Here is a 24,387-nt window from a genome sequence, read left to right as displayed (position 1 = left end):
TGACTCGAGCCCAGGTACCACCTTTACCTTTTCAATCTCCTTCTTCTTATATGTATACTGAGTTTGCCGGTGTGTTTGAGATTATATAAGGGCTTGTTTCTCACTGTGATCTTGCTCTGCCAAGATATTCTAAAGAGTACCTTGACGTAAACCTCATTTCCTTTTTCTACTTCTCTTTTTTCAGTGAATTAGTCTATGAAATTGTAGTAATGGTATAATATTAATGTTAATGACGAAATTTGTTTTGTGGAGTTGAATCAATTTATCGTTATTGTTGGTTTTTTCTTAATCTGGATTCTGCATACTAACTACTTGCGTTAAATACCGCTATTGACAGCAGTTTTTGTTTTGTCGAAGTCTGGTTAGTTTCACTGCATAATTGATAATTGATAATTGTTTTTAACAAACCTTAAAACTTAGTCATGCTAGTACCTCTTGATTAAATTGATAATTGTTTTTTACGGAGATTTAAATTGATGTTCAAAGATGGTCTCGGTAAACACCATCTTTGATTTTGGTATTTCTGGCTTGTGAATTTCTGATAACTTTTTCTTTTTGATTTCTTTGCTCAGGCTTAAACAAACTGAAGCTATAATTTTAAGGTACGATATATTAATCATATATGTTTTTATTTGATCCCCTGAATTTCAATTTGTGTTCACAAATTTACATGCCGTAGCGGAAAAAGAAAAAAGCGCTTATGACAAGAGCAAGTTTGGGTAGTTTAAATGGTGTTGTTACTGAATTTGATTTCTATAATTTTCATTAGTAATTCTCTGAATCTTTTTTCAACACAAGTGGAAAAGGTTGTTCATGATAAGCTTATTGGGAATGGTATATTCATCTTGATCATATCTTGTCCTATTATGAATTGTAGATTTTTTACAAAATTTACAAATTAGTCCATTTGTTGTTATATCACTATTAGTCCATTCAAAATTTACAAATTTTTTATATACTAGCTGAGTGTTGTACATTTGTGCATCAACAGAAGCAATCAAGTTTGACATAGGGAGGATTTTTCATGAATCTGGGCTCCTACCATGTATCAACACCAAGATTGTAGTTTTCTTGGACACTGATGATTAGAAATTGGTATGGGAATTTCAATTTGTTCCTTGTGGAGGATGTATTATGTGCCTTAAAACCATCCTATAGTGTTAAAATATGTTTGTCTCACATTAGACACACAAGACGTGATATATTATAAAACTAATATTAGTTCTTGCATTGGAACACATCCTAAATTAAATAAGGATGAGTATTTCCTTAATCTACACTGGCCATTAAAGCTACAGTAAACTATTTATAACTTATCATTATTGTATCTTGTTTTTATTGGAACAAAAATTCAAATTAATTGAAACCATTAAGCTGAAATGTTTTAAAGGAATCCAATAAGATGTCACAATATGCTTGCACCAGGGTGTTTCAACAAGGGCGATTAACTTAGCATAATAGTATGGATTTTCAAGATGATTTATGTTTATTAAGCAATTCTTTCATGTAGGACTTTATGTGACATGGTGTAATTGGTTTATGTGTGCAGCTGCTAACAAATATGATTTTCCCCAAATGATTAGCTTTGATGCTAAAATGTTTCTAGCTACAAGGATAGTACAATTAGAGGTGAGGATCTTGACAACTTTGTTGCCTTTAAATCCCACATTTTCATCTTTCTATGTTACCTCTATTTGTTGCTTTTTGAAAATAAAATCACTAAAGCTAAGTTGATGATAATATAACTGTTACCTCTATTTCACCTTTAAATCCCACATTTTCATTTTCAACTTTGTTGCTTTTTGAAAATATAATTGTTGAAATTGTTGATGATAACATTATAATGCTATATATCTTGTGACTTGAGTTTTCTATACGAAGATAAATTTCTATCTGGTGGAATAAATGAGTACTAAAGCTAAACACGAAGATTTAATTGTTGAATATGTTGAATAAATGCGTTTTACAACTTAATGTGAATTTTCAAAGAATAACTCTATATTGTTATTTACGTATTGTAGGTATTTGATGATCCTACAGAATTAACACAAGATGATTTGTATGATTTGCGACTCCGTTGGGAAAAATGTTTCTTTGAGTTATATAAAGATTAAACTTTATCTGGTGAGTTATATGGAATTGTCTATATTTCTGATTCGAGCTAGTTTCTTGACTTTGGTGTTGTAAGTTGATGTTAACTAGTGTTATTGTTTATTCTCAGCAAATGTAATTTTGGTGTTGTCTTCAGAAGCTACAACTCATCTTCTCGTGGATGCATGTTGGTATTTCAAGTGCGCAAAGACATAAATGGTTGGATATTTGTTGTTTTGTTATTTTGTAGTAGTCCACCGTGTGTAAACTTTCTTATAATTTTGTACACTTGTGTATCTTAGATTAGTACTTTTGTAAATTTTGTGGAATGAAATTATATCCTTCACTGGTTTTAGAAAAATATGAAAATAGTGACCTAAATGTGATCTGTGTTGTGGGAAAAATGTGTAAAATAGCGACCTAACTTTGGTCTGTGTGGTATTCGAAACTTATATGAAAATTAGGTACAAAAAAATTGCAGGTTAAAATAGGAAAAACAACTATTATACGCTTAAAAGCAGAAAACATATTACATCGGGCAAAATGGAAAACCGATGTAAAAACTTATCTATTACATCAGGCAAAGTGGAAAACCGATGTAAAAACTATCTATTACATCGGGTGAACATGACAACCGATGTAAAATATGGCGTATATATTTTTTATAAAAAAATTGCATTATTTTTCACATCAGACATCTGAATTCAACCGATGTGGTATGCTAATTTTTCACATCGGGCATTTGCCCGATGTAAAATGTCTCTGACTTATTACATCGCCTGGCTTTACATCGGGCCCAGACCCGATGTAAAAAGTACTTTTCGCCTGATGTAAAAAGTATTTTCTGCACTAGTGAGGAGTGAGATATATAGCATAATAGTATCAAACAAATGATAGCATGATGTCTCAATGGTTGAATATTATTGAAGCTCTTTGAGGGTCAGAGGGAGAAATTAATATACCATAAAATGAGAAGGAGAATCAACTATTTGATGAACTTTAATTTGTCGCATGGTGTTTGTTTGTCCTAAAAGTGCTTCTTTCGCCGTTGCCGTTACATAGTCAAAAAGAATCTTATACGGCTTAAGCTTTTTCTAATCACTTTGTGTTATCCTTCTCATAATTTTTTTTTTAAAAGTACAAATAAATGTTGGTGTCAAGTATTGAATTCTAGACCAACAACTTCCTTAACCCAATTAGCAAGTATCAACTGAGCTACCCCACCCACCCCTTATCCTTCTCATAATTGATTATTGAGAAAACTATACATTTTTGTTGTTGCAAGAGCCAACACTCTTACGATTCACAAGAACTACAAGGATTAAAATGTAAATGTGTTGCTTAAAAAATCTGATTGAGTATCCCTTCCACATATATTAACTCAGTTTAGTTTAAAAAAATTGCAAAATTTATATTTTCTTAAAATTATTAGAATTTGAAATCATAAGGTTGGTGAAAATGGAGTAATTATATGAAGAGATGCAGAGAGATAAAGAGAATTTGAGTAATTGATTGAATTATCATTTGTATTTAATCACTAACTGTCGATGAGGATACTCCTAAGATATTTATACAATTTATAGTTGAATTGGGATACAAGTAACATAACCTGAAAAATTGAAATTGACTACTTAACACTTGAATTATTGAATTTTTACTTAATACACCACCTTAATTCAAGTTCTCAAAGTCTCCCATGCCCATGTTCATTTTCAATCATTTGAACACTTCAATTGTGACTCCCTTGGTCAAAAAATCAGTCACCCGATCTTCACTTCTACAATGTCTCAATCTCAACCTTCCTCCACTAACAAGTTCTTTCATGTAGTGAAACTTCGTCTTAATATTCTTGCTCCCCTCATGTGCAATTGAGTTCTTAGCAAGATTTATAACGAAAACGTTATCAATCATGAACGTTACAACGTCACCCTTATCGCTGCCCAGTTCCTTCAATAGATTCTTTAACCACACGACTTGGCACACACACTACGAAACGACAATGTACTCGGCCTCATAAGGCGAGAGTGCTACTACTGGTTCCTTCTTCGAACACAATGAGATTGATATTTTACCGAATATAAAGATGTATTCAGCTGTAAACTTTCAATTATTTTTATCTCCGCACCAATTATAATCGATAAAACTGAACAAATTGCATTTTTTGCCCGTGTCCGCTGCGGGAAAGAGAATTCCACAGCCAAATAAATCATTTGACGTATCTTATAATCCTCTTGACTGCTGCCAAGTGAGACACATTAGGTCTCTCCGTGAATATACTCACAATACCGACACTAAATGTCAAATCTGGTCGCGAATTGCACACGTAACACAAGGATCCAATCAACCTCCTATACTAAATTGGATTAACGTCTTGTTCATCCTCATTATTTGACAACTGTAGCATCAGTCCAACCGGTGTAATGACAAAATTAATGCTTCATTTTAAACTTATTCAAAATTTCAAAGAGGATGGAGAGTGGATGTAACACCCGAAATCGAATATGGCAGATGAGTGGTAACCGAATTTACAACGGAATGAAAGGAATTATAAAGCTGTGTAGGTATGAAACTGCATGGTTGAAAGAAGATTTATAATATATTATTGGATTACAAATAGAAGGGATGACATAACACGAAAAGCAGTAAACAATCTGAATTCTCATATAACGTTTGATAGGCAATCTGTATTCTGATATAACATTTGATAGGCAGGACATAATTTATTGGATTAAATATGAACTTGATGATCCTAACTTGGACCATAGGCCCATGCTTGTTTGAGCTTGTGTTCATAGACCTAAAATCTTCGGATAGATCAATATTTTTATAGAAGAACATAATATTTAAAAAGTATTGTATTTAAAGTCATATGTTTTATATATGATATTTATAATTGTAGAGTTTTATTTTAATATTTTTATAAAAGTCATAGGCTAACATGTAGTTCTTTAAGTCCTTTTAATTTGAGTTTTTCTTTGTAGACCCCTATAGGGAGAACCCCTGCTGAAAAACCAAATCCCCCAAAAAAATGGTCAGAAATTTTTTCGGATATGCATATCCGAATTAATCAAAATCCCAAAAAATTAAAAATTTTAGGATATTAATTAATTCAGATATCATAAAATTGATATAATTTATAAGTTACGAATAGTAATAATTATAATTATACGGTTGATATTTATTTTCTAATTCCAATCAAAAATAAAAATAAAAACTCATAAAAATTTAATATTTTTTGATAAATTTCATATTAATAATTACTAAAATTATAAATAATACAATATAATTATAATTATATAAAAAATAAATATATTAATAATTATTCAATAAAAATTTAAAATAAAAGAGATCAAATTAGAATAAAATTATTTACTACTTTATTCTTATTTTAATATGAATTTCGAATTACATTAGTTTTTCAAATGATTTTTTATGTATCATAAAAAAATAGTAAATAAGGTGTTAATTTAAATATTTATTAGGCTAATATTATTATTATATCTTGATTATGATGATATATATTTTAATTAATACAATTAATTATACTATTAATTGTATTGATTCACCTTTATTTTAATTTCTTTATAATTATTGAATTTTTCGGATATGCATATCCGAAACATTCCAAGACCAAAAATTGGAATATTTCGGATATGCATCTCCGAAGACAAGTGATTTCGGAAATGCATCTCCTAAAACACCACATTTCAGAAATGCATCTCCGAAAATACATTTTTTTTGGTTTTTTTCGGAAGTGCCCTTCCAAAATGATCTTTTTTTCAAAAAAAAAGTGACTTCGGAGATGCATCTCCAAAATATAATTGCATTTTAGTATTTTCGCCGCGGGTGTCCAAGAAGGTTAGGAGGTCAATAAAGAAATTCTCTAATTTTTTATAATAAATTAGTCCTTTTAATTTGTAAAAATTATATGTTGTTAACCTTTTTTAAATATGTTTTGTTAAAAAATAAAAATTGATGTGCATGTTATACACTATCTTGCTGGAACTATGAGTTTCACATGTTTAGAGTTGGGTAGCATGTATTAGACTCGAGTAGGATAATTGCTTAGTCAATATTGAAACGGTCATGCTAACATGTGTTTGATAATTAGAAAAAAAATTAAATATAATTAAATATAATTAAATCATATTTAAAGTTTCAATACATTGAATGCATGTGTTTCAAAAAAATATTTTTATAAATAATGGCGGAGCCAGCGCCCGGCCAGATAGGGCAACTGTCCAAGCTCCGCCCGACCATGCTTCATCTTTAGCTTTGCATTTGCGATTCTTAATAGAGCTATTGTTGTTGTTACTGTTGCTGTTACAGTGTTGTTTTTAGATGTTTCGCTTGTAGTGGTTGCAGCAACGATGATGATTGGTGATGGCGGTGGGTTTGGTTTCTTGAAGATGATGATTGGTGATGGCGGTGGGTTTGGTTTCTTGAAGATGATGGAGTTGTTGGTCCATTTGTGTGTCTGTGAGAGAGAGAGAGAGAGAGAGAGAGAGAGAGAGAGAGAGAGAGAGAGAGAGAGAGAGAGAGAGAGAGAGAGAGAGAGAGAGAGAGAGAGAGAGAGAGAGAGAGAGATGAAAAGAAAGAAAAAGATGAAGGTGATTGCTAGCCCACCTCTACTAATGAAATGAAGGTGGTTTGAAGTTTAATGGTTGAATAGGGCGGTACTGGGGAGAGAGAAATATTGCTTTGCTTTTGGAAGTGAATAGTAAATCGAAAGAGATAGCATAGCACATTAGTTTTGGAATTTGGAATAATTTATAAATTTGTTGATTTTTTTTAGTAATTTTAATCTTGACTTTGTTTGTGACAAAGGAAAATGTTTATTAGGATTAAAGTTAATTCCTATTTAACTAAACTGTTTAATTACTAATGATACTATCTAGGGGAAGACTAGTGATGATGGTGGTAATGTTTGATTACTAGTGAGCATGTGACATTATGAATAAAGCTGTCAAATGATTGACACGATCTAAGTTTTTATACAACTCATTGAACCATATGATACTTTGGGTTGATCTAGTTGGTTATTGTGTTGCTAAAATTAAATTAAATTTAACTACAAATGTGATATATGATTTGATGGTCTGTCTTATGGACAATACAAGTACTAGTATATACTACTAGTATATGGTAGATTAGCATTCATGAATTTTACACAAGAGTCAGGGTCCTCTTTTTTTTACAAGAGCCTTTAACATTTTTTAAAGTGTTTATTGATTATGATTTGTCAAAAAAATTATTATGTCAAATACTGTCTTTTGATAAAAAATTATGAAGTCACTGGCAGAATTATTGAAAATTTTCCCATGCTTCATAATTTTTCTAGCTTCGCCACTGTTTGTAAATAGTTTATTAACTTGTGTCCTTGAGGCACATGTTAGCTTTTTCCATATTTAAATAGGATTTTTTTAATCTTAACTCTATAAAGCATAGAGCCATTGAGTAACGTCAATTAATTTTGAGTTAGATAGTTTATTTTGAGAGTTCAATATATTTTATTGGTTAAATACAATATTTTAAAAATCAGATCGGTTATTAAATTGTTGAGAGTATTAGATCATTAATTTATTGATTAAATTAATGGATTATTAATCAAAATGTATGACTAAATTAAATTAAATTGAATAATTCGGTTAAATAGTTTGCTCTATATAACAAAACTATATATTTATATAATTGGTTAATCGGATGACTCGGTCTCTAAAAAAATATCTTGACACTTATAAAATTTCAAAATATCAAATTTCACGCGTACAGTCCTTAAATTCAAATTATATATAATCATCACACACAATAAATTAATATAAAATACAAATCTATATATTTTTTGAGTGAAATTAACTTCTTATTCCAAAACATATAAAGCAACCGATCCAGTTAGAATCCAGGTTCATACAAATCATCCTCAACTAATAAAAAAAGGAAAGCCTATGCTATCTCCATGGTATCTAAATTAATTAAAGTGGTTCTGTAACTTCCTTCGTATCTGACATCTAATTACCACAATGAATTTAATGTGTTATATTATGTTGGGATCCATAGGCTTTTGTGAACACACCATCTCATTTCTAGCTTTCCACATTATATAGATCACTTCTGCAACTGCACATTTCAAAATTTGTCTTCTCCAGCCCTTTTTCATAGTTTCTTGTGTTAGCCATCTACCTTCACTTGTCAATTCAAACTGATTCTTTGATAGCCAATCCACTTAATAATGTTTTCCCATTCCTGTTTGGTTGCAGGACACAAAAAAAATTAGGTAGTCTTTTGTTTCTAGTTGTTGGCAAAACACACAAGACCTGTCATTGATTATGCCAAATTTTGATAGTCTATCCTTGGTTGGAAGGCGGTCCGGGAACACAAGCCAAAGAATGATGAATTGTGCTCTAGGCTGAGCACAGTTGGTATACATCACCTTTTTCCAGCTCATATGCTCTTTGTCATCCCCATGAAGCTCCTTGTACATCATATCTGTTTTGAATTTAGCCATTTTTGTCAATTATTTATTATTGACGGTAAGAGTTCTATTTTTGACAATTTTCTTAAGCATCCAAGAGCAAATTTTAGGTATCCTCCATTCCATAATGTTATGACCTTTTAAGTAATATTCCTCTATCCATTTGACCCACAGCTTATCTACTTTAGATTGCAAGTTCCATAAAAGCTTCAACATTGTGGCTTGGTTCCAAATACCCTAATCAGTAATGTTTTTGCCACCTACAGCTTATGGTTCACAAACTTTGTAACAAGCAACCAAGGATTTTTACTGCCACTAGTAACCCCCGTTCCACAAAAAATTCCTACAAATAGATTCAGGGCCCGTTTGTTTTGGCTTTTTTTAAAAATGATTTTTATAGTGTTACAAAATTTTGTTAAAAAACATTTTACAAAGAAATTTTTTATAAAAGCTTCAAATGAAAATTTTGTTTCAATAGTTATTCTTAAAATGTGATTTTAGGTGTTTCATCTATTTATGGGGAAAAAATTTGGATATCAAAATTTCAAAAAAATCACTTAATTTTGAAACTATTTCAAATAGATTTTCATAAAAATCATTTTTGAAATACAACTTTTTGAAAAAATTACAATTTTGACAAAGTTTTGGGCTTCAATAATCTATGTTTATGTTTTATGATATCAAAATTAGTGTTTCATTTTAGAAAAAACAAATATAAAAAAACTTGTAATATTTTGAAAAATGGTTTTGAAAAATCTATTTTTAGAAATACAAAGAAAAAATCCATTTTTTTAAAGCTGAAACAAACATGCCCTCAATGTGATTAATCACCTTTATAGGCAAGGGAAATATCTACATCCAATATGCAGCCACATCAAAAATGACACTCCTTATGAGTTGACTCCTACATTCATAGCTTAGCAATTTTGATGTCCAATGCTTGACCTTCTTCATAATTCTATCAATAAGGGGATGACATTGATTCACACTAAGTTTTCTACTTGAAAGTGGGACTCCAAGATATTTAAAAGGTAGATCACTTGTTGCATACCTAGTGATTTGAAGGATTTGCTGCAGATCATGCATTGTCACTCCTCCAAATTAATTTTACACTTTGTTGGATTAGCCTTCAAGCCTGTTGCATTTCAGAATTTCAAAATTTCTTCCATCATGAGTTGCACTGATATTAGATCTCCTCTAGTGAACAAAATGAGATCATCTGCAAAGTAAATGTTGGTGATGTGGAGTTTTGCACATTTAGGATGATAGTTGAAATTATGATTGTTGTGTAGGCTCTTGGGGCTTCTATGGAGATACTCCAAAGTCAAGACAAATAGGAGAGGGAAGATGGGATCCCATTGTCTCGACCCTCTTAGCTTTGAGAAATCTACTATGCTGGCCATTGATTAAATACTTGTAAGATACAGTAGTGATACAGGTCATGATCCAATTAATATATCTAGTAGGAAAGATCATCTCCCCTCATTCAACCGTGTCATATGCATTTTGGAGATCTATTTGTATGGCACATCTTGGAGAAATATGTTTTCTGTTATTGGGGATGGCAGGCAGACCCAAACCCGCGGGGCCTACTAGAACCCGAACCCGAGTCAACGCGTAAAAACCGAAGTTGACTGAGTTCGGATGCCACCCGATATTTCAGGTGCGGGTTTGGGTAGTGTGAAACCCGCGCCCGAAACCCAAAATCACACCCGCTTATTTATATAATATATATATATATATATTATATATAGAAAAAGTATATGTTTATATATATATATATATATATATATATATATATATATATATATTATATATAGAAAAAGTATATGTTTATATATATATATATATATATATATATATATATATATATATATATATATATATTATATATATATATATATATTGTGAAAAGTTGTAGGAAAAATGTATTTTATATACTTTCTTACGGGTTTGGATTTTGGTGAAAAAACTCGAACCCAACGGGTGTGGGCGTGAGTGTAATTTTGCCACCCGAATAGTCTTTGGGTTTGGGTTCGAGTTCGGGTGGTGATTTCGGGTGCGGGTTTGGGTAGTGTGAAACCTGCACCCGACCCGTTGTCATCCCTATTTGTTATATCCTTTGAGCAATTCACGAGCTATACTAATTTTGTCATGTATTATTTTCCCCGGTACAAAAACAGACTGAATATTGTTTACTAAAACATAAATCAGCATGTTGAGTCTTTTGGTCAATAACTTAGATATTATCTTGTATAGTGTAGTACAACAAGTTATATGTCACATATCTTTCAAAATCCATACCTCATTGCTCTTTGGAATCAAAGTAACTAAGCCATAGTTTAGAGCAACATACAGTCTATTATTGTTGAAGAAATCCATGATAGCATCAATACCATCACCCTTTATAATTGGCCAACTAGCTTTGAATTTTTTAGAACTGTAATAGTCTATGTTTGGTGCTTTAGAGTCTCCTATCCCTTTTAAGGCTTCCCATGTTTCTTTCTCAGATATAGGTTGTATGAGGCTTTCCCTATGATCTTCATACAATTGATGTTATTTTTCACTGCAGTTATATCCACATGCAACCTTTACTCTGCTGCAACACCAACCAAATCTTCATAAAACTTCATAATCTTCTTTTTCAGATCTTTAGCATGCTCATACCATCCAATTGAATCCATGTTCATACAATCCAATTGAATCCATAATCTCTTCTAGGTCTCTGTACTCATTGCATTGGACAGGGGAACTACCTATTCTGTCATCAATTTTTATAAAATTATTATAATCCCAAATTATTATCCAAGGTCCATTGACATTTCCTGACTGACTTTTGATAAGATCCCACATAATTATCCTTTTTGCAAGCTGATTGTGGGCATAAATCACAGTGAGGCAGTGGGAGAGAGTTCTATCTGTTTTATACACTTCACTATGTATATGTGATAGTTTTGAAAAAGTTTATTGTAGAGAAAATAAGGGTGGGGCCATAGAAAATGGAGCAGGAAATGAGGCCAAAAAGAATAACCTACACACCCCAAGATCCTAACTAGCTAGTGCTGAACGCATGATTAAAGGACAATTGGCATAGGAGTCCACTAATAAAGGACAACTGGCTTAGGAGAGAGAAAGTAGATCTCAGACTACACATAGGAGAAAAGTTAGTGCCATCATCAAGCATGAATTAAGTCTTGGAATCCCTAGGAGAGATAAGGCCTCTCGAAGTGCCTAATCATTCTTTCTTACCTTAGTTTTACTATTTTTCATGCTATTCCTCTGTACTTACTAATCCCATTTGAACTCAATACTTTTTATTATCACAATATTCATTTCCTTCCCAATATTTCACTGTTTGCTTGTTTATTTCTCTAAGTATACTAAATTAATATTATCAAAACAAGTCAGTATATGAAAGAGAATTAATGGCAATTGTGATTTCTAAACAGAGGTGGATACCTTATTTATTAGGAAGACATTTTAAGGTGCATACAAACCAGAAAAGTTTAAAATTCATCACTGACCAGAAGACTATGGGGGAAGATCAACAGAAGTAGATATCAAAATTGTTAGGGTTTAATTTTGAGGTAAAATACAAACCTGAAAAAGAGAACAGTGCAGTAGATGCCTTGTCAAGACAAGTGCAGTATGCCACCCTCACAATAGTGCAATGTGAAGCTTGGGAAGGACTATAAGAAGAGGTGCATGGTGATGAGAAGTTAAGGAGTCTGGTACAAGCCCTCATTAATGAACCTCTCAGTAATGCATAATTCTAATTGAAGGGAGGGAGGCTATATCATGAAGGAAGAGTTGTAATTCCTAAGCAGTCACCTTGAGTGGCTTGGATCTTACATATGTTCCATGACACGACAATTATAGGCCACTCTAGGTATTTAAGGACCTACAAAAAGATAGCAAGGGTAGTCTATTGGGAGGGAATGAGGAAAAGAATACAGGAGTATATACAAGCGTGTGAAGTTTGCCACAGGAACAAATATCAAAGTTTGACTCCTGGAGGGCTGTTGCAACCTCTACCTGTACCTACTCAAATATGGAATGACATTTCCATGGATTATATTAGAGGATTACCAAGGGGATAAGGGATAGATACCATCATGGTGGTGGTGGACAGGCTTACTAAATATGCTCACTTCTTGCCGGTGAGTCATCCCTATACAGCTAAAGACATAGCTGAGTTATTTTTCAAGGAGGTAGTGAGACTGCATGGATTCCCTAGTTCCATAGTGTCTGACAGGGACAACGTGTTTTTGAGTAGTTTCTAGTCAGAGTTATTTAAGAAAGCTGGAACCAAACTGAAATATAGTATTGCATATCACCCTCAGTTTGATGGACAAACTGAAGTGGTCAATCGATGTGTGGAGACATATTTGAGGTGTTTGACAGGGTTGAAACCGAAGCAATGGCCTAGATGGTTAGCATGGGCTGAGTATTGGTATAATACTAACTACCATGCTTCTTTGAAAAAGTACTCCTTTTGAAGCATTTTATGGTAAAGTCCCTCCTACTTTAATCAAAGGTGATACACACCCTTCAGCAGTTGGGGAAGTTAATAAACTGACAGCTGAAAGGAATGAAATGATCAAAGAGATGCAAGAGCAATTACTGAAGGCTCAAGATCAGGTGAGGACACATGATAATTAACATAGAAGGGAGGTAAATTATGAGTTGGGAGACATGGTCTATCTGAAAATAGCACCATTCAAGCTGAAGAAGTTGGCCAAAAGAGTTAACCAGAAACTGAGCCCCAGGTATTATGGGCCTTATGAAGTGATACAAAAAATAGGCGCAGTGGCCTATAAATTGAAGCTACCAGAAGACACTATGGTCCATCTAGTGTTCCATGCATCCTTACTTAAAAAAGCCATAGGTCCTGATACACTATCTCAACCCTTACCAGCTTGTATAAACGAGGATTGGTGTCTGAACCAGGTCCTGGAGTAGCTTTGGACGCTAGAAGAGATGCACAAGGGGAAGTAGAGGTTTTGGTCAAATGGAAAGGTTTTCCAGAATTTGAAAATTCATGGGAAACAGTGGGCATACTAAGGAAAGAATTTCCTGGATTCCTCCTTGAGGTCAAGGAGAGTTTTAAAGGGGGAGGAATTGATTGTTTTAACAAAGTTTATAGTAGAGAAAATAAGGGTGGGGGCCACAGAAAGTGGAGCAGGAAATGGGGCCACAGAGAATCACCTACACACCCCCAAGATCCTAACTAATTAGTGCTTAGCGCATGACTAAAGGACAACTGGCATAGGAGTCCACTACTAAAGAACAACTGACTTAGGAGAGAGAAAATAGATCTCAGGCTACATATAGGAGAAGAGTTAGTGCCATCATCAGGCATGAATTAAGTCTTGGAATCCCTAGGAGAGCTAAGGCCTCTCGAAGTGCCAAATCATTATTTCTTTCCTTAGTTTTACTATTTTTCATGCTATTTCTCTGTACTTACTGATCCCATTTGAACTCAATACTTTTTATTATCACAATATTCATTTCCTTCCCAATATTTTACTGTTTGCTTGTTTATTTCTCTAAGTATACTAAATTAATCTTATCAATATGTTGGTCAGATCTATTAACAACTTGGATGTTTGAACTTATAGGTTTCTACATAAGCCATATTCTCCCATTTATGTGATAGTCATAGTTATCTGCATATAATCTAACCATTTCCACAGCAATTTCTAACTTTGTTTGAATTACTTATTTTAACCATAGTTTCAAGTAAATCAAGATATGATACCTGTATTTTTTTGAGATGGCCACCAATCCAAGCATACCGCTCTTTTATTTAGGCCTCGCACATTCCAGCCTATCATCATGAAACTTTAGGGTCACGTGGGCTTGATCCTTTTCCATGTTCTAAATCTCTAAAGCCATTAGTGCAATCAATTATAGGCACTCTGAGTATTTCATTCCCTTTGATTTTAGTTCTAACAACTGTTCATAGATATGCTGCCTCTACTTCTTCATTATCCTTTTTTTGTATCACTTTGTCTTCATCTTGTTCTACAGTTTCACTAATTGTGGGATTTGTGATGATCTTTTTTGGTGTCCATGTGTGCTCTTTATTCTTCCCAATTGGAGGTTCCTTATGCTTGCAAACATGTCCAACTTTATCACATATGTTACAAAAAGGTGGGAGCCATTCGTATCATACTGCTTGTTATATATTTGCTCCTTTTAGATCTCTTATTGTTATCTATTTCTTCAGTTCCACCATAACATTTACTTAAACAAAAACTCTAGCATACGACACCCTAGGCTTCTTTGCCGTTCATTCATTCATTCATCATAAGTGGCTTGCCAATCACGCTTACTATCTTGCCTATGCTTTTTTCTCCCCAAAAGATCAATGGTAAGTGAGAGAAAGTAACCCATGTAGGGAGTATCCAGAGCACACCCTTTTTCAATCTGAATTCAGGTGTTCTTTCATGTAGAGGCATCAATTTCTTGTAGATGGTATAAGGCCCTCTCATAAGGATCGTATCTTTATTTGTTTTTGTCTTGAATCGAATTAGAAAATAATCTTCTTCATTGTAGTAAAGTTCAGGTAATGCCACGAAATTCCATATGTTCATCATAAACTTCTTCACAACATTCATGGATAACTCACTTCCTATGGCATATATAATGAGTGCATTCCCCCAAAATTCCCTCTTAGAGCTTACATCTTGCTCTCCGATAACCACTTCAATCTCACCATTAACAATCAGTGGCGCAGTGTATGCTATTTCCATCCCATTTTCAGCCAACCGATTGTTGTCTTTACTATTTCCACAATTTGTTGTTCAGTAATCGGATCCATCAATGGTTGCGATTTAGGTTTTGGTGATTCCGGTGATTTCTTGCAGTATTACTCTTTGTTTTGTCTTCATTTGATGTAGAACTTGATGATGGTGAAACCAATTTCACCGTCGCTGGTGGCGTCGTTGCCGCCTTCTTTCTTGGCCGGCCTCAACCCATACAGAACCTTCTGCCCTAAAATAGTACCCCTAGTAGGTTCATACAGTTAAATCTCCCTGATTAGGTCCCTAATCTGAAGATTAAGAGTTTAAACCTCTTCAGTTCGAATTCAACTAGTGAAAATGGTGGTGGTTGTCGGAAGTTGCTTCTCGTTGGAAATTGCCTCTCTAAATCGTCGGAAATCACCTTAATTTAAATAAATTTTAAAACATGTCTAATTGCAAACAAAGGAAAATTGTTACAATTTTTTTGAATAAAATCTAGTAAGATTTTAATTTTTTTTTAAAATAATCAAAACGACGTCGTTTTGTTAAAAAAAATACATTTAATCCTACGATTTTCCAAAACTATTTGTTCACCGGTTTTGATTGATTTTGACTAGTTTCCATTGATTCAATAGCATATTTGGTCCAACAATCAGATCAGACCAGTTACCCTTTCAATTCCTAATTCAATCAATTTGATCCAATTTTAAAGCGCTGGTTAAATGTCGTGGCTTTGACATCTTACAATTTTGATTCGACAAAAACAATATTTTTATTTCAATATTTAAAGGGTTAATTTTATCAAAACTTAAAATATTTATTTATCAACTTTTGACAATAAATATGCACACAAAAAAATCGTAAAATTATAAATTCGATTTTAAATAATTAATTGGAATTTGATTTCAATAAATAAAATAGAAAATATTTAAGATATATAATTATTTGAATTATATTTTTAAAAATTGGGATAAATTAAAAGTATATCTTCTTATTGAGAACAGGGCCGGCCCAACCACTTTAGAGGCCTAAAACAAATTTTAAAAGTGAGGCCTTTAAAATATATTTTAAAATATTAATTTTGTGGTTGCTAAGAGTTGAAGTCAAGACAAAAAAAAAATTTTTTGAACCATTTTTTAAGTCGAAACTTTTGAGGCCAAAGCCTTAACTTGAGTAGCTTGGCCCTTAGGCCGGCCAGAATTAATGTTTTAGTCAATGTAGTATGTATAAAAAGACAATTTAGTGAATTCAAGTAAGTGTAAAAGAAAATTACATTTTGAAAATTTGTGATATACAATTGATAAAAAGAAAAACAGTTACCAAAAGAAAAATCTAATCTTAAAAATAAGCCAGTTCGTATTAATATATAATTAAAAACTAACATAGAATATGTAAAAATTAAGATGTAATAGAAATCTAAGATTCAATCAACATGTAGTTTCATCTCTTATTTAATTAACTAGTACTTAGACCCGTGCGAGGCACGGGTTAAATATTTTCGAAGTAAATTTAAAAAAAAAAAACAATCCACCACGGGATAGCATCATCCTGCACATAAAATGCCTCAGAAGTTAGTGAAACCGAATGTTTAATCAAACTATTCAAATCACAAATTGATTTCTGACCTTGGTTTTCGGATTGGTCCTTAGACCCCTTTCCTGAACCACTTGCGTTCGTGTTGTCGTGCTTTTTGCCGAAACGACAATCCTTCTTGAAGTGGCCTGTTCTGCCACACTTCCAGCATTCTAGTTTCGGTTTCTTGTTAACACCGAAATTTCCCTTTTTGTTATTGAAAGCATACTTCTTTCCTTTGTTTTTGTTGTTATCGTTCTTACCACACTCTTCGATCATATTAACCGAGGGTCCAGCAATTTCTTTGCCTTTTCCTTTGTTATCCTCATGCGCTCGTAGAGATTCCTCTATGCGCAAGTGACTTCCAAGTTGGATCAAAGACAGTTCATCTTTTCCATGTTTCAGATTGTGTTTGAAATCCTTCCATGAATGAGGCAACTTGTCTATGATGCTTGAGACAGATATTGTTTCATCCATCTTCAATCCATGTTGTGTGAACCGTCCAAGGATTCGAAGGAGTTCATTGAATTGTTCCATGACAGACCTCGATTCAACCATTTTGTAATTGTTGAAATCGGTCACCGGGAACTTTTTACTAGATGAGTCCTCTGACATGTACTTGGCTTCGAGACAATCCCACAATTCCTTTGCAGATTCCACGTTTTGGTAAATATCAAATAAGGGATCAGACATACCGTTAAGAATGTGCCCTCTGCATATGTAGTCGTCGTTCTCCCACTTTGATCGGCGTCTCAGATTTTCAACCGTGTCATCTTCCTCAAGTTCTGGAATTGGTGTAGACAGGACGTGCACCACCTTCAACGTTGTCAACATGAAATGCATCTTCTTCTGCCAACGCTTGAAGTCTTGTCCTTGAAACTTGTCCAATTTTCCGAAACTTTTAGTCATCTCCTTGACGGTGCTTCCTCCTCCAACCATGATTATCAGAAATAATACTTTGTTCGTTTGTTAGAAATTCGGTATGATAATCCTGGATATCTTCGAAGAATCGTGTTCGTTCACTTTCCGAACAAAGTATTTCGACCCTATTCTTGTCTGGGTTCACAAAATCTTTACGGGAATAATTCTCGAAGAGCAATCTGTTTTCTGACAATAGAGAACAGATTAGAATGTAGAGAGGAAGTATGATTTCGTATTCCAAAATCGAGGCCAAATGACTCCTTATATAGGAGACCAATAACAGAAAACGAACAGACACACCTTTTCGAAAAAGAACAGTCATGTCTGTTGGGAAAGGGTACAACTATTCAAACGAATTTTTCGAACGGGGGCGCTGCCCCTTGGACCCCGGCAGGGCGCTGCCCCGCACCCCGCCAGGGGCTCTGCCCCTTGGACCCCGACGGGGCGCTTCCCCGCACCCCTCCAGGAGCTACGCCCCTTGGAACCCCATTTCAATTATTCGTATTCAATTACACGTTTGGCTCGACGAGCGTGCACTCCGCACTACCCTAACTCGTTTCAAACTTAACGCATAATTGCATTGGCCTATAGTAAATCACATTACTACCAAAATACATTGATGATACTAAAATCACCAACACCTAATAGAATATCATACTCATATACCAAGGAAAGACTGAAAGTGCAGTTAATTCTGTAATAACAAAACAAAAATCAAAATGCTTTCCACTAATTATTAACTATCATACATACAACATATAGTAAATTAACATGAGAAAATACTCCATCAAAATAGGCCATATCCCATGAGAAAGTATCCCATAAGATGCTTTATATAATATTCAACATCCATCAATACCACTACATATGTTGAATCACAAAATTCCTCAAAGATTTAAAAAGAAACAGAAATTATTATTACATTGTGCATATATCAGTCGGTCTAATGACTTCATTGGATTCTTGTGCATTTTTCACCTTTTTAAAATACTATGGTGGATTTTGTGCAACAAACTTCAGTCCATACCTGCACCCACCAGACTACTATGTCTCAACATAGCTCAATATCGCACTTCAAATTCACAATCATGCACAATAGTGCTGCATTTGACAAAATATGGCTTGCATGTATGTTGGCAAAATGTAATTTTTATGCAAAAATGTATGAAACCCTGTATAAGCAAAATAGCTCTGGTCAGTGCATACCAATAAACTGATTTTATATTCAGTAGTATGGAAACTCTGGTCGCAAGCATAAACAGAAATAAGTATGAAGATGCATACATCACCTTTCAATGATAAGGGAGCAAATACTGGCAGCAGCTTCATCAGAAATCTAACAAAGAAAACTTCAAGTATTAAAAATTGAAACAATCATCCACAAATAAAATTATTGGACTTACAGAAAGACACTCTTGATAAGTATAAATGACATCCACATGTGTAGTTTCTAAATCATCCCAAATAATCCTAATCCAAACTACAAATCAAAATATTAAGACAACAACACTACACAAAAGATTATAACAATTGAACAAATCAAGAATCTAAAAGCAGAATAAAATAAAACAAACCAATGAAACGTCTTTCATTAACGACCTTAGCTTTCTCGTGAATCTTATCGAGATCTTGTTCAACTTGAGCCTCCCATTTCGTGCTCCCGTAGATCTACACACCATCGCAACAATCAAACAAAAGAAAGAGAAATTGAATACGAAATTAGCGATAAATTGGAGAAGATGATCGCTGTTAGCATACAATTCCAATCTTGAGGTGGGAAGATAATCGACCAAGGATGGGTCGTTCAACTGGACCTTCCTTCAATTTGACGAATTTAGGAGGCATTTTGTGGAGGAGAGAGGTTAGTTTGGAATCAGATGAGAACATATCTATGGGGATCAAAGTTTTTCCCCGAGCCAGAACCTTAGTATCAACGGCGCTAAAGAGATTGTATCTGGCAGAGAGAGGGGACCTCTAAAGGTATAACAGCATTGGGAACGGCGCGACTTACGTTAGTCTGATTTTATTCTTCTTCTTTCTTGATGACAAGAGAAAGAGAAAGGGAGATAGCTGGTAGTAGGAGTAGAGAAAGAAAAAGAAAAGAAAAGAAAATGAAAAATGAGAGACAGAGAGGTAAAGGTAGGTTTTTGAAATGAATAACTTTCAGGTTTTTGATATGAATAACCTTTTAGAAATTATAAGAACGTTGGAAGACCAAATGAAAGTTGCATTGGGGTCTGTTTTTTTCAAAGAAAATGAACCAAATATCTTGAAAACAAAATATACATTGATTAGCCGTGCTAAAAATTTAATTATTTGTGTAAACATATTAATGAAATAATTAATTAAATATAAAAATAAATATAAAGATAAATATAGTAATATTTCTATTAATAGTATTTTTAAAAATAGTAAGGACTCTAATATTTTGACAAATGGCAAACTTGTCAAAATATTCATTTTGCTTTATTATATTGTATGATTATTGGTAATTTATGATAAAAAAATTTAGAAGCAAGTCAGCGTAAATAAAAAAAATAAAACAAACAAAAAATCTTTAGCCATTAATATGCAATAAAAATATAAGATTCGTTAAGATTTAATAAAATTGGGAAAATTAAAACAAAATCTAATCTTGCAGTAGAAATAAGAAAGAAAAAATTAACTGACAACAGAATAGATTTAGTAGCCGTTAACCCTAATTAGCTATAAATATAATTAGTTCTTCAACACTTTCAGCATCACTTTCTATCAATTTCAGAGCGAAACTTTCTTACTTTCTTGTTGCTACGCGCGGTTTCTTCTGTTTTTGATTCATGGCTATCTCATTTCATTCATTCATGCCTACTTCTTCCCATTCATCTTCATCTTCATCTTCATCCTGTCTTTCTTCTTCTTCTTCTTCTTCTTCTGTTATCTATGTTTGTCCTCATCTTGCACTTGGTTTTGGTTCTTGTTCATGTTCCACACAACAAGTCAGCAAAAAGAGGAAACGTGGACACCAAGAAACCAACAAGAACAACAAGACCAACAATGTTTCGTCTTCCCTGTTCGATATCTCTTCGTATCCTAAAACTATTGTTTGTCTCCATCTATCTCTCACTGTTTGTACTTGTCTCCATGAGACACAAATTGTCGAGAAACAAAAACCTGTCCAACAAGAAACCAATGTTGGCGTTTCAACAACGAACAGCACATGCAGTACTGTTGGGACAAGTTCTGATTGTTCAACCAATGTTGGGGATCCATGGATGATCAAGAAGGTGCTCACAAAGAGTGATCTTGACGACAATTGTAGACTTTTGTTGAATAGAGATTTGGCTAAGAAATGGGTGGTTCCTGTGGTGGATAAAGCTAAAGCTGCAAACGAAGGAGTCGAGGTTGAAGTGTTTGATGTTGACACTGGCTTTCCTCTTTCTCTTACTTTCAAGATACGACCTTCCAATGACAGTCATGTCTTCAACAACACATGGATCACAGATTTTGTAGACAGGAGAGGCTTAAAGAAAGGAGATGAAATTGGTCTCAAATGGAATGAAGAGAAGAAAAGATTTGATTTTTCTGTTCTTCATCGATCTTGTTGATAATTAGACATTCTGATATTTGTAAACATGGATGGAGGTTTTGTGTTTTGATGTTATAAATTAGAATGAGAATGTTTATAATTCATTTGATGATAAATTAGTGTGTTTAAATCTTTGCGATTTCTGTCTTATTTTTACAAACTGTCATACAGTTGAGAGTAAGAAGAAAAGTGTCTAGTGAATGAAATGAAATGGTTGTTTATTGATTTATATACATTGAGTAGCAAGTTAATATACATAATCAGAACATGATCGAGAATAGAATTTGCAAGCTAATAACAGAAGAATATAACTAATTCAACTTCTAACTTCCTCTTATAAAATGAATATTACTATCTTTGCAATATCAGGCAGAAACAATTGTTACCATTGAGCCAAAGCTCAAAGAAAATGCCCATTCTTTTTTATTCAGAAATGAAATTAAACGGTATCATAGTCGCAATGACCTGGCGAGTAGTGTTGTTACATCATTATTCCGCCCACAGTAAGGCCTTTGAAACACTGATTAGGTTGATTAAAAGTTAAGCAGTGTAAGTACATTTCTAGACATTTATTCAAGGTCTCGGACTCCATCGGACTGGGGTTGGTAAGCCGTGCTCGTGGCAACAGTATTACCATGCAAATTAAACAGTTAGAGTTGCTCCTCAATCGCTTTTGTGCATGTTTCGGCGGCCGCATAGAAAGCATCAAACTATGGTATTGATATAACTGGCTAATCCCAAACACTGCATGGGTTCAGGGAGAAGGAGAAATCACTACCAAATTATTCACACCTTTTCTATTTGCTTTCACTTCGTTATATAGCTTTCCCATTTATCATTCTAGTTTATGTGTTATAATGTTTTACCATTTATGGTAGCCACTGATTTGTTTGATTTTTCTTTTTTTCCACACATAATATGTAGTATGTATGGAGCATTTTGCATACAAATAACATTTCAAATACGATTTTGAAATAAAACTTGACATCATACAAATTGTCATCTGTAATTAAAAACTCAAAACCCCTAGATCGCCTTTTGATTTCTACAGCACAGTACTAGTAAGTCAAATGAACACTGATTCTGAGTAATGTCTCACCACCAGTGGCAATCTGTTCTGGTGGGATAAGAAGTCTCAGTTCAGAAAACCCCCTTGCATTCATGAACTTTCCTGTGCCCTCTATTACCGATAATCGCAATATGGTGCTTCCTATCTTGTACAAACCACAAAAGTTTAAGCTACCATCACTAGTCTACTCCCATCTGCTAACTTTGCCACATAAAACACCTTGAGCTTTTCCAACTATTTGAGAACCCAATTCAGGTTGAGATGTAAATCTCACCTTATCATCTCTTAACCGACTGCTTGCCACTTTAGTCCTCTGTCTTGAATGAGCTGTCCCAAAGTTACCTGTGTAATTTCTATACTTGATTGTGTTTCAAATGGGTGACTTGCAACACAAGCAAACTGTCACCACTTGACAGTTTAAAAAGTAAGTTAGTTAGTTGGTTTTCTAAATATATACACTCTCTCCATTCTTTGTAACTGTGTTAGATCAATTGAGTAAACTCTCTCTTCTATCTAATTTCATTCTAATCCTCTCTCTTCAACTAAAACATATTTGAAATTTAAGTAATGTTGCATCCCAATGTTTCATTGCAACTACCTATTACACTGATTTCATATTCGCATGCATCTTATGTAAGTCTTCTATTGCATACAGCCATATACATAGCCGGGAATAGATTTTAGAATCTCATAGGCTTCAAGCATGTTAAATTATACGGAAAGTGGGTGCAAGTCTGTTAAGAGAAAAAATGATTTGTGTAATTGTAAAAGCAGTTCCCTGCTAATTGTGTAACGGTGTCATAGTTGCAATGATCTGGTGAGAAGTATTATACCAGTTCCCGCCCACGGTAAGCTACGTCACCGACACTGACACATCCATATGGATATTAATTTGAAAAGATGAATAAATTAAATGTAATCACAAGTGTCGGTGTTGATTTCGGACCTAACACTAACACGGACACACCTTTTCTCAGAGGTGTAGATGCTCTAGCGGTAAGGCATTTGAATACTGATTAGACTGATTAAAAGTCAAGCAGCTTTACTGAGACATTATTCAAGGTCTCAGACTCCGTTGGATTGGAGGTGGTAAACCATGCTCATGGCAAGAGTAGTGCCATGCAATTTAAACAGTTGGGTTCCAGAATGTACTAGTGAAAACCTTATTGTGATCCAAGACAATAGATAATGGAATACTTTGTTCATAAAGACCTGTTACTTTTCTGCTGTCATAGTCTGACTTTAGTGAAAAAATGGCCATACTTTGTAATGGATGCACGACAACCATGATGATGGTGAAAACATTAGAGCTACGTAAATCTGTTATGAAGTCCATAATAGCAATGTATTCTCAAATGTGGCTGGCTTACTTCCACACTGCACACTGTTGGACAAATTATTTTACATCATGTAGCACCCCATCCTAATGAAATTGGGCTGCATTTTGAGCCAAAGTTCGTGTAATACCCTAATGACCCCTATTGGAGATGCATGAAACTCCACCAGAAGTTGGTGAATTAAAGGCTGTTTTAAGGGACTGTCAGACTATCCTTCCAAAACACTAAGCCATCTCCTAAGCTAAATTGAGGGTCGGAGAAAGTATATTATTGGCACTGCAGAACAAATGATTTTAAGTGGCTATAAACTCAAATGGCTTGGAATAAATATACTAAGAAAGTTGAAGGGCGCTCAGACCAAGCCATTATAATTTATAAACATTCTCGACAATGCATCTGCTGCTAAATTTTTCTTTCCCGGATTATATTCAATGGTGAAATCAAATCCAATAAACCTGTAAAGCCAAGTTTGCTACTTAGGGGTTTTCAGCGTCTGGTCTAGAGATTTGAGGCTTTTTTTACAGAGACAGAATTTTGTGCCAACAGATTAAGGCGCCGTGTGATGTCACGGTCTTGGTAAGTTAATGCAGCGAATCATTCATCGAGCGGAT

General features: G+C 33.9%; 2 protein-coding genes across 2 annotated transcripts; one reads left to right on the top strand and one right to left on the bottom strand.

Annotated features, from left to right (window-relative positions):
- Positions 1-10,669: 10,669 nt before the first annotated feature.
- On the bottom strand, positions 10,670-11,247 carry LOC131659368 (uncharacterized). Its single transcript, XM_058928573.1, has 3 exons — positions 11,159-11,247; positions 10,868-11,096; positions 10,670-10,747 (listed from the first exon to the last, which is right to left on the bottom strand). Exons 1-3 carry the CDS (start codon positions 11,245-11,247, stop codon positions 10,670-10,672), a joined length of 396 nt encoding a protein of 131 aa, XP_058784556.1.
- An 8,600-nt stretch (positions 11,248-19,847) lies between these two features.
- LOC131659367 (uncharacterized) lies at positions 19,848-21,389 on the top strand. The gene is made up of 2 exons (XM_058928572.1): positions 19,848-19,944; positions 20,782-21,389. The coding sequence occupies exons 1-2, from the start codon at positions 19,848-19,850 to the stop codon at positions 21,387-21,389; spliced, it is 705 nt and encodes a 234-aa protein (XP_058784555.1).
- Positions 21,390-24,387: the final 2,998 nt, after the last annotated feature.

This window comes from Vicia villosa, linkage group LG3 (genome assembly GCF_029867415.1).
Source record: "Vicia villosa cultivar HV-30 ecotype Madison, WI linkage group LG3, Vvil1.0, whole genome shotgun sequence".
Lineage (NCBI taxonomy): Eukaryota > Viridiplantae > Streptophyta > Magnoliopsida > Fabales > Fabaceae > Vicia > Vicia villosa.
This window is presented reverse-complemented; position numbering and strand designations above follow the sequence as displayed.